Below are 11,269 nucleotides of genomic sequence, written 5' to 3'. Positions count from 1 at the left end.
CCAGCCAGGTTCTGTAGCCATGTTCTCTCACAAAAATATGAACACACTGCCTCCGTCCTCTAAAATCATTCCTAGCAGAACTGCCTTAGGCATACAGAAACAGGCTATTTCAAAACCACACGCATATAGACAACCCTGGGAATGCAGAAAATCCTGGGAATGCCTAAAGGAGGGAATTAATTGGCCCTGACCAGGGGAGTCAGGAAAGCCTTCCCGGAGGGGCTAAGAACCGTGCTGAGTAAGAGTTAACTGAGCTAACAAGGTGTAGGGCCAGGGAAGCAATATGCAGTGGTTTCCAAACATTTTTAAAGGAGTAACGTTTTACTTAAAACCCCAATTTATAAGATTACAAGCAGTAGCCCTGGATGAAGTAGAGATGAGACCTGCTCCCATGGCTTCCCTATACTATTCTCCTTAGCAGCTCCTAAAAAACTCTAAGGAATCCTGTAGTTTTGTTGACTACTGCTTAAAATTTACTGATAAAGTAGAAAAAACAATGACTTTGGAGTCAGCCAGAGGTGTAGGTTTGAATCTTTCCTCTGCTGCTTGCTGTGCATTTTCCTATTTTGGAAAATGAAGACAATACTACCTATCCCTCAAAACTGTTTTGAGGATTAAATTAGAAAACATACCAGCACAGTGGCTGGTATGTAACAGGTGGGCAACATGTGGTAGCTATAGTTGTAATTAATAGTGACACTAAGAATAACAAACATGGTGCTCTAAGCAAACCAAGCAAACAAAAACCCTTAAATACAAACTCAAAATGGATCACTGACCTAAATGTAAAATGCAAAACTATGAAACTTTTTGAAGATAACTAGGTGACCTTCAGTTTTGCCATGAGTTTTTATATACATCAAAAGCACAATCCATGAAAGAAAAATTGGTAAGTTGAACTACATTAAAATTTGAAAGTCCTGCTCTGAGAAAGATACTCTTAAGAGAATGAAAACACAAGCCACAGACTAGAAGAAAACATTTGTTAAACACCTCTCTGATAAGAGACGTGTTCCTTAAATAGACAAAGAACTCTTACAACTTCACAAAAAAACCAAATAACCCTTTTAGGAATAGGGCAAAAGATCTGAACAGACACCCCAACAAAGATGACATGCAGATAGCAAATAAGTATATGAAAAGATATTCAACATCGGATGGCATTCAGGAATTGCAAATTGAAACAACAATGAGGCACCACTGCACACACATATTAGAATGGCCCAAATCCCAAACACTGACTGCTGGCAGGCATGTGGATCAATGGGAAGTCTCGTTCACTGTTGATGAAAAATGAAAAATGGTACAGCCACTTTGGAAGACAGTTTGACAGTTTCTTATGAAGCTAAACAGTCTTACCACGTGATCCAGTAATCATAAATGAATTGAAAACTTAGGAGTACACAAAAACCTTCAGATGTTTACAGCTTTGTTCACAATTGCCAAAAACTGGAAGCAACTGAGATGCCCTTCAATAGGTGAATGGATAAATAAACTGTGGTACGTCCAGTGGGACATTATTCAGCACGAAAACAAATGAACTATCAAGCCACTGAAAAGCCAACCTTATATGCATCTTGCTAAATGAAAGAAGCCAATCTGAAAAGGCCACAGACTGATTCCAACTACATGACATTCTGGAAAGGGCAAAGGTATGGAGACAGTAAACAGGTCAGTGGTTGCCAGAGGCTTGGAGCAGAGGAAAGGGTAAACAGGGGAGTTTTAAGGCAGTGAAACTATCCTATATGATCCAGCTAACAGTGAATACATGACATTACACATTTGGTAAAACCCATGTTCAACACTTTGAGGGACCCTAATGTAAAAACTGTAAGCTTCTTTTAATAATAGTGTGAAAAGAACTTGTTGGAGAAAGTCGCACAGAAAATGCAAGCTCCTAATAAAATCCACTGGATTGAGAAGGCAAATCATTCCATGGCAGTGAAAGGACGGTCAACGAATGTTTTCAAAGAAATAAATACACAAATTTTGTTTTGGATTCAGGAAATCACTGAAAGGGACAAGAAATAATTGTCTTTAGTTAAAAGCCATGTTATTTTGAATACAAATACAGTTAATTTGATAAAGAACAGCATAACTTTCAGCATTATGAGGTATATTTTCCTAACTTAATGTTCCCCCATTTATAAAACATGTTTTAATTGTGAAATTGATGTATTTTACAAAATGTGTTTTGACAGCATAGTTCTATAAAGATGATGCACAAGTGTTGAAGATGGTCTAAATATAATTTTTTTATTAATATAGTTAAGTTTGAAAAAATTAAACATTTGAATTTTGTTACAGTGAAAAAAAAAAAGAATTGTAACAAATGCTCTAAACCAATGCCAGGTATTCATAATAGGGCAACCTGGGGAGAAGGGAAAGGAAGTATATGAAAGCTCTGAACTTTTTGTTTAATTTTTCTGTAATCTGAAGACTGCTCTCTAAAAAATACACACACAAAAAAAACAAAGAACCACCAGAGTAACAGCAGAAATAAAAGCATGGAGGTCAGGATGCAGAGCACATAGAAATCAGCTGTGTACTTCTGATATTTTTAATAGATTACTCTGGTGACATTGCAGAATACTTCTGGCGCAGGCAAGACAAAGTAGACAGGTTAAGAAATGACTGAAATAATGTAAACAAATAAAACATTCCTACCAGCGGTGATAGGAATGAAGAATGCATTTCATTCCTGGGGAGAAGGGACAGGAAGTAGATGAAACTGAGTGAAGCGGGGCACTAGAAACTAAGATGGACAAGAAAGATGGGTGAGCACATCTGAGGTTCGTGTGGGTTATGATACACTTGAGGGTCAACATGGAGTCAAAGGAGATGTCTAACAGGCCATCTGAAATGAGCCTGAAGCTTGGGGAGAGGTTGGAGCAGGGAGTAAGTAGTATATGGCTATACTTAAACTGTGAATGAATGAGATCACCAAAGAAAGCAAGTACAGCATAAATACAGTGGGCCTAGGACCACAGAAAACATCAATTTTTAGAGGCAAGCAGAACAAGAGTAGCCCTCAAAGAAAGAAAAGACATGATCAGAGGAGCAGACAGAATGGTGTCATAAAGCCAAGTATATCAGGTTGAAAAGTTGCTCAATCTTTGTCTTCCACAGTGTCAAGCTCATAAACCATGGCAAAAGCAAAAATTCAAGACTTATCTATAAAGCATATTATTGGGGATAAGGAAGTAAATGCTAAGAAATCCGCTAAGAGCTAAAAGTGGTTGCCCTTGGGGGAAAGAGGAAAAAGTGAGAGATTTGGAAATACTGGTTTTTCTTAACGAGCCTTTACCTAGATACAAACAAACAAAACAAAAACACTTAAGTACAAGGGAGAAGAGACCAGGATTGGTGGTACATTTCATGTAGAAGTTTTGGGGTTTAATTAGCCATCCATGTAATATAATCCAGGATATACAGCCACCATAGAAGTCAATGCAAGTTTCAATTACTAGAAATATAATATCCTCATTCAAATAACAGACTGAACTTTGTTAATCCTCACCGGAGGATATTTTTCCATTGATTTTAGAGAGAGTGGAAGGGACTGGGAGAGACAGAGAGAGAAACCTCAACTGGTTGCCTCCGGCAGCTGGGGCTGAGAATTGAGTCTGCTTGCAATCAAGGTACATGCCCACCACTGGAATTGAACCCGTGACCCTTCAGTCCTCGGGCCAATGCTCTATCCACTGAGCCAAACCAGGCAGGGCCAGACTGAACTTCCTAGATTACATTAGGGACAGATTAGGAACAGAGAATTCAATTTGGGTACCATATTTTAAGAGGGTCCAAATCCTATCTCTCCCACCCATCCTTTTTATCCTAGAGCTCCTACCCTAATTCAGGCTCGTAACACTTCACACCTAGGTAAAGCCAAGAGTATCTTAACAAGTTTGTTTTGGTTTTCATTTGTTTGTTTGTTTTTCTCCAAACTACCCTACATCTTGTATCTAAAGTAATTTCCTGAAAATTTATTTTGTTCATATCACTCCCTTTCTCAAAAACGTTAAGCAGTTTCCTATTGTCCAGTTTCTTTGTGGGACATTTAAGAACTTTTACAAGCTGATCCCAAACTAACTTTGCAATCCAATGTCCTGAGGCTTTCCCAAACGAACGATCAATTCCAGGCAGTCTGGCGTCCTCACTGTTCCCTGCACACACTTCTATCATCTCTATCTCTGCACCTCAGTTCCCTGTGCCCTTGCTCCCATTCTGTTCGAGCCTGCTCCTTCTGCTTATATGAGCATCGTTTATGTCAAGCAAGCGCCACACATTTTTTTAAAAATATATTTTTACTGATTTTAGAGAGGAAGGGAGAGGGAGAGATAGAAACATCGATAAGAAGGAATCAATGACTGGCTGCCTCCTGCAAGCCCCTTACTGGGGATTCAAGCCCGCAACCCTGGCATGTGCCCTTGACCGAAATCAAACCTGGGACCCTTTAGTGCACAGGCCGACACTCTATCCACTGAGCCCAACCAGCCAGGGCTAAGCTCCACACTTACTACTCGGCTTTCTTAGTCCCTTTTACTGCAAGGATGTCTCTCTCTGTCTTCTGGACTCCCACTGCATTTCCTACTGTGTCAATCTCTTCAGAGTCACCATGTATAGCACGACTGCACCATTAATTACCTTTTAAAATTACCTTTTATAAATATCAATTATTTGGAGAGCCATAAGCTTAATATGGAGGTCAACAATATCTATCATACTGTGAAAACCACCAAGCCTCAATCTATACTTTTAAAGACACCAAACCATCATTTACTCTTTTAAGCCCAGTGAATTCTTTCCCTTTCAAGGCCCTCCTAGCATTCTGTATTCATGTTCCACTCCACATATATCATAATACACAGGTTATATCAGTTTAAATTCCCCATCTCTACCTCACTACCTGGGCATTACATAGAGGCAGGAATTTCTGGCAGGACAGATACACAATCAGTATTACGTGAATTGAAGTACTCACCCCACTGGCAGTTCTGATGGGTTTTGCCTTTAACTTGGGGACCAAAACCTTTCGATACTGCGGTGGGACTGCGGCAATGATATCCACCAAGCGAGGCTGTGCTGAAAGGCCATATCTGGCAGCTGTCTTGGTTTTCACCCTGAAAGTAAAACATCTAGCATTATCAAGATCACAGCATTTCAAAGAAACGCTACCAAAAGAAATGACCTGTAAATATCATCAACTCCTCCTCTACCCTTTCATCAGATGACAACAGTGGCTTTAACAGCTGTAAATATCAGGGGCCTGCGACAGTGACACCATGTAGGTCTCATTCAAAATGGTGCTCCAGCTTCACAGGGTTCTGTCTTTTCTCAGCCTCGGCACTGCTGCATTTGGAATCAGATTAATTCTGTCGTGGGGTGTGTAGCAGCATCATTAGCCTCTACTCACTAGCACTCCTCTTCCTGTTGTAACAACCAAAAACGTCTCCAGATATTGTTAGGTGTCTATTGGGAGGAGTGAGGGGAACAACACCTGGCTGCAAACCACCGTCTTAGATAAAACAAAAAACAAAAGAAAGCTACACAAAAGTATACAAAGGATTGTATACATAAAAACAGAACATAAAACATACAGACTTTTACAATTATAAGGCAACCACTTGTGTAACCACACTTCAAGAAATAGAATATGATAAGAACTTCAGAATACCCGTTTGCCCTTCCCGATTATAACCCTACTCTCACCCCCAGGAGTAACTTTATCCCAACTAATAATCCCTTACTCTTCTCTATAATTTTACCAACTTTTCTTTTTCTGTTAGCCAAACCCTAACAGTCACGTTAACTTCTAATTTTAAACCCACCTAGAAATAGTGAGGTATTTGCATCATTTTCTACAAATGTTAACTGAGTGCGTGGACTGTCCAAAGACTACAGAAGTACTTGGTATGTCCGGAGGTATAAGGCATAGTCATTTCATGCTCTGTGTTTGCAGATAGGCATGAACAAAAATAAATGTGTGTGATAAAACACACACACACAACAATGAGTACTTCCAGCATTCAAGAGAGTAACTCAATGTATACTGGGGAGATATTCAGAGAAAATGGACCCAGAAAAAAGAACAGACTTCAGACATGCAGTGAAAACAGAAAGATGACACCGAGAGCAAATAGGATGGCTTATTCAGTGGTTCTCAATCTTCTGGCCCTTTAAATACAATTCATGTTGTGACCCAACCATAAAATTATTTTCGTTGCTACTTCATAACTGTAATGTTGCTACTGTTATGAATCATAATGTAAATATCATAATGTAAGGATGGTCTTAGGCGACCCCTGTGAAAGGGTCGTTTGACCGCCAAAGGGGTCGCGACCCACAGGTTGAGAATCGCTGGCTTATGTGAAGACGCAAAAACAAATATACACATATTTTAAGAAATATGGGTAGACCAACTTGATAGAAAGCAAAAGGTTATCAATGTAAAGGTGCAGAAATTTAAAAAGCTGGAAAAGTGGATTGAAGCCAGACCGAGTGGCCTTACATAATGGGCTAAGGATTCTGCATTTAACTCCATAAGCAACTGGGGACATGCTGAAGCTCCTGCACAGGGAAACGACATGACGACAGATGAGACCCTAATTGGACCCAAGGAAAATGATTCAAAGGTAACACTAGTTTCACTAGTGGGTGAAGGTTAACACAACTAATCAAAGATGACATCTGAGTAGGAACTGATTTTAAGGAGAAGCTAGCTTTAGCTTTAGATGTCTAAATAAAAGAGAATGATAAAAATTTATAGTAAGTAGAAATGCTCACTAGAAATAAAAGAGTTGTATAATTGGTAGTATAGCCAACAAGGACAGAAAAAAAACCTGCCAAAGACATGGTAGAAAAAAGATTAAAATGTAATGTCTTGCCCGGGCTGGTGTGGCTCAGTTGGTTGGAGCACTGTCCCATACACTGAGGTTTTGAGTCCCAGTCAGGGTACATACCTAGGTTGTGGGTTTAGTCCCTGGTTGGCGCTCATGCGAGAGGCAACCTTTCCATATTTCTTTCTCTCTCTCTGCTCCTTCCTCTCTCTAAAATCAATAAACATATCCTTAGGTAAGGATCATAGATAGGTTAAATAAATAAAATGTCTTCATAGTCAAAAAAGGATAGTTATTCCTTTAGCAAATGTTTATTAAATAGGCACAATGTTCTAAGGAAGGGGTAAAACATTATAGTATCTCAACTAACAGAGAACAGGATCTTAAGAAAAGTCATGCATTTGGTGAGAAAGAACCCATATTTCCACATCCCAGCTCTGCCAATCAGTCATTTATTTTTATACAAATTACTCAACCTTTCTGTATCAGATTACCCATCTAACAAATGATGTAAGTACCTACCTCATACAGTTTCTGAAAGGATCAACTGAGCTAACATATACAATGCACTACTAACACTGACTGGGACATAGTAAGTGCCCAATAAATGTTATAAGTTATTAGTATTATTAGTTATGGGACAATTTTGCCATGAGTAGCTGGGCAGGGCAGAAAAGCTAAATTCTTGAGTAAAAAATAAAGCATGAGATAGGAAACAAGTAGAATTTGATAATTTCATAAGAGATCTATTACCTGAGAGTACCTAATAGATCTCTTATGAAACCTTTTATATAGATGCACTTACTTATTTAGATCGATGTCTTTCCCCTGTTCGTGGGCTTCAATTAGTTGTTTAATAACATCTCCTATGGTCAGCATCATTAGCTCAGCAGGGCTGAGGTCTCCTGGAAAGATAATATTTAACAATGTAAAAAAATCCTATTATTCAGTAAAGGTGTTTTTATGTATTATCCCTTTTCCTTCCAAAATTATTCCAACCATGCCAAATAAACAGCTCAAGTTCACAAGACACTAAACCTCTGTTTACAGGATAATCATATCTTTGGTATCTTTATTTTAAAACAAACCTGGCTTCACCTATATATGGGAAGAGCTTGCTTTAGCTCATACACCATGAGAATGATAGCGACAAACACGAGGAGAAAGAACCTAACTGCCCAGGAAAGGACCAAAGTAATTAAAATAACTTCCTTTTATCTCCACATTTATAATTCTATTTACATGTCTTATTTCATCTGATTCTCAGAACACAGTGAGACAGAACAGGAATATTTGCCTGTCCCATGACAATGCTATCAAGGGGTGAAGTTGAAACTCAAACCTAGGTATCTTGCAGAAAGTAGAATTTACTTTGTAACAAAAAAGTCGAGGGTTTATACTAGGGACCTTAATGCATCTCTAAGATATAGTCTGTCCACCATCATCACCCTCTCACGGCAACTGGGGCTTCCCTTCTCATCTGAAAGGCAACCGCGGAAGCTGACATGTTCTTACATGACCCCATCCCTGCAGTTACAGTTGACCAGCACCTATCCACGTCAGGCCAATGTGAGCTTTTCGCCTCAAGGCAAAAACACACAATCTCTCCAATGATAAAAACTATGAGATTGCAACTTGGGAGCTGTTAGCAACCATGTTTCCTGTTCACACAGAAAGCTGGTGTTCCATGTTAATAAAGTCACCAGGAAGAAGCATAGAGAGAAAGCCCGCAGTTATAGAGCCCTTTCATTGGCTTTATCTCCTCTGAAACCTCACAATACTGTAAGGTAAGTATCGATAGCTCACTTTACAGATGTGAAAAATTAAGGCAAGATGCGATTGTAAGTGGCAGTTAACTCAAATCCGGGTCTTTTCTCAATAACTTCCATGTTTTTTTCACTGTACCAAGCTGCCTCTAATTTAATGAGGCAAGGCTAACACGAACAAAACCATCTGCAAGGGTTGAAAAAGTCCACCTAAAATCAAAGGCTAAATGCTTTCCAAACCACGTAGCTCAGCACTTCAGAGTTCTAGAAAGGCACCTCACTGGCCGTGTAACAGAGGGAGGGCTGGTGGTGGAGGTAAAGGAAGGGGGAGAGGATGGAAAGGGAGGGCCTCTTTCTCCATTTCCACCAAAGCAGCTCAGCTTTCACCTGTTTAATACTAAGTTTCTGCATACGAATTTGGAGGAAAAAGGAGGATTCAGGTGATAAAAATAGATAAAGATTGGAAACCCACCTGTATAGCCCTTGAGTGTATCAAGAATTAGCTGGAGATGTAAATTAGTAAGAACAGGCTTCATGGAGGAAAAGGCACAGGGGTCTTCAATGAAAGAGCAGGATTTGGACAAGCAAAACAGATGGCAATCCAGAAGGAACAATGTTAGGAGGAATTCCCTATCCTTGTAAGGAGCATTGTCTAACCAGAACACAGGCTTTCTGATGGAGTAAGATGTAGCCTAATAGCCGAAACCGGTTTGGCTCAGTGGATAGAGCGTCGGCGTGCGGACTGAAGGGTCCCGGGTTCGATTCCGGTCGGGGGCATGTACCTTGGTTGCAGGCACATCCCCAGTAGATGTGCAGGAGGCAGCTGATCGATGTTTCTCTCTCATCAATGTTTCTAACTCTCTATCTCTCTCCCTTCCTCTCTGTAAAAAATCAATAAAATATTAAAAAAAAAAAGATGTAAATAGAGCGTCGGCGTGCGGACTGAAGGGTCCCGGGTTCGATTCCGGTCGGGGGCATGTACCTTGGTTGCAGGCACATCCCCAGTAGATGTGCAGGAGGCAGCTGATCGATGTTTCTCTCTCATCAATGTTTCTAACTCTCTATCTCTCTCCCTTCCTCTCTGTAAAAAATCAATAAAATATTTTAAAAAAAAAGATGTAGCCTAATAGATTATAGGGTGCACTGGCTACTAGGCAAAGACATCTAAATGGAGTGCAATACATAGTGGAGAAATGTATAATCTCAAGTTTGGGTGTAAAAATATGAAAGTAGTGTTTAAAGAAACTAAGTTTACAAGAGAAAATGAGGATACAAAAAACGATTCAGACGGTGAAAATACATAAAATCTGGGTAATATGGGGTGGAGCGGAGGTGGACTAGAATGGAGAAAAAGAGCACATGTGTAATACTTGCAACTACACACACACACACTTTTAATCTAGGTACTAGGTGAAAGGCTCTTAAAAGGTAACACTGTAAAAAAAAAAAACCACACACACACACACACAACACCCTCAAGATTTACAGTAAAAAACTTGGATGATAGCCTCCCTCCGCAGCTCTCAACCCCTACTGGCTGTGTGATAATGAGAAGATCAGTAACTTCTAAACTCCATTTCCTTACCTGCAAAATTGGGATAATACTAGTACATACACATCTCACAAGACCACTGTAAGGATTAACTGAAATAATGTCTACAAAAGCCAAAGTACTGTTCAAAATCAGCTATTGATTAAGGTTAAGAGGATGGTGGCCAGAATGATAAGGAATAAACTATTTCAAGAGGCATTTCTAAGAGCTGATAGGGTTTGGTGACAGATGAAGTTAAAGCTGCCCATCTGACAGATTAAGGGACAATTTAGAGGAAGAAGATGACTAATTGGGGGCATGTAGAGTTGGATGCCACAGACAACTGAAGGTAACTTGGACACCTGTTGCTTCAAAAAACTGCAGCTGAAGTTAAGAAGCATAGTAACTAAAAACTGATTTTTTTAAAAATGTTTTTTGGGTTCATAGAGACAGTCTGACCCACCAATTCCATTTCCTAATTATAATTTAGGGCTGGAAAGTCATTTAACTCTTCGAATCGCTGCTTTGTTTGTGAAATGGGAGTGGTTATCAACTTCCAGACGATTAGCAAAAGCTCAATAAATGGTGGTTATTATCATAAAACCTGTGAGAAAATACTTGAAATCTGATTCCATCCAGTGGAGAAACTAAAGATGGAATTGCTCCGTGCTAACTCGGGAGGCAATAATACACATGAACATAAATGTCCCACGGATTCCAAGAAGAATTCGGGGTTGTTTTTAACTTACGGCTTGAAAAAGAAATCTAAAAGAAAAAAAGAAGGAAGAAAGAAAAAGAAACAACACGTGCAACGTGTCCTTAAAAGCCCTCAACAATTAAAAAATCCGAGCACGAGTTAAATCGACCGACCACGTTAACTACTTAGAAAACACACCTTGAAATAAAGTTTCTCCTGCCTTTTATGCAAAAGCCACCAACTGGCTGCCGAAGAGGGAGAGAGGGAGGGGAGGTCGGGTTAAACGAGCACAATAGGTAAAGCGAAAAGGGAGGGGCGGGCGCCGACGGAAAGATCGACCCCCGGTGGGAGGGCTCCGGGGTCGGCCGCAGGTTCCCGCGGGGAGACCGGGCCCAGCATCTGCCCAGGAAGGAGTCTGCCCTTCCCCGCCGCCTCC

At 40.0% G+C, this 11,269-nt stretch overlaps 1 protein-coding gene across 1 annotated transcript in view; it reads right to left on the bottom strand.

Moving 5' to 3' along the window:
• Positions 1 to 7,741, bottom strand: part of ELP3 (elongator acetyltransferase complex subunit 3) — an 89,451-nt gene extending 81,710 nt beyond the window's left edge. Inside the window, exons 1-2 of the mRNA XM_015571163.1 lie at positions 7,645 to 7,741; positions 4,985 to 5,123 (exon numbers count right to left, since the gene is read on the bottom strand). Of these exons, the coding sequence (XP_015426649.1) occupies positions 4,985 to 5,123; positions 7,645 to 7,721 (216 nt within the window). The 5' untranslated portion in view covers positions 7,722 to 7,741. The remainder of the gene's footprint in view (positions 1 to 4,984; positions 5,124 to 7,644) is intronic.
• Positions 7,742 to 11,269: the final 3,528 nt, after the last annotated feature.

This window comes from Myotis davidii, unplaced genomic scaffold (genome assembly GCF_000327345.1).
Source record: "Myotis davidii unplaced genomic scaffold, ASM32734v1 scaffold524, whole genome shotgun sequence".
Taxonomy (NCBI): Eukaryota; Metazoa; Chordata; class Mammalia; order Chiroptera; family Vespertilionidae; genus Myotis; species Myotis davidii.
This window is presented reverse-complemented; position numbering and strand designations above follow the sequence as displayed.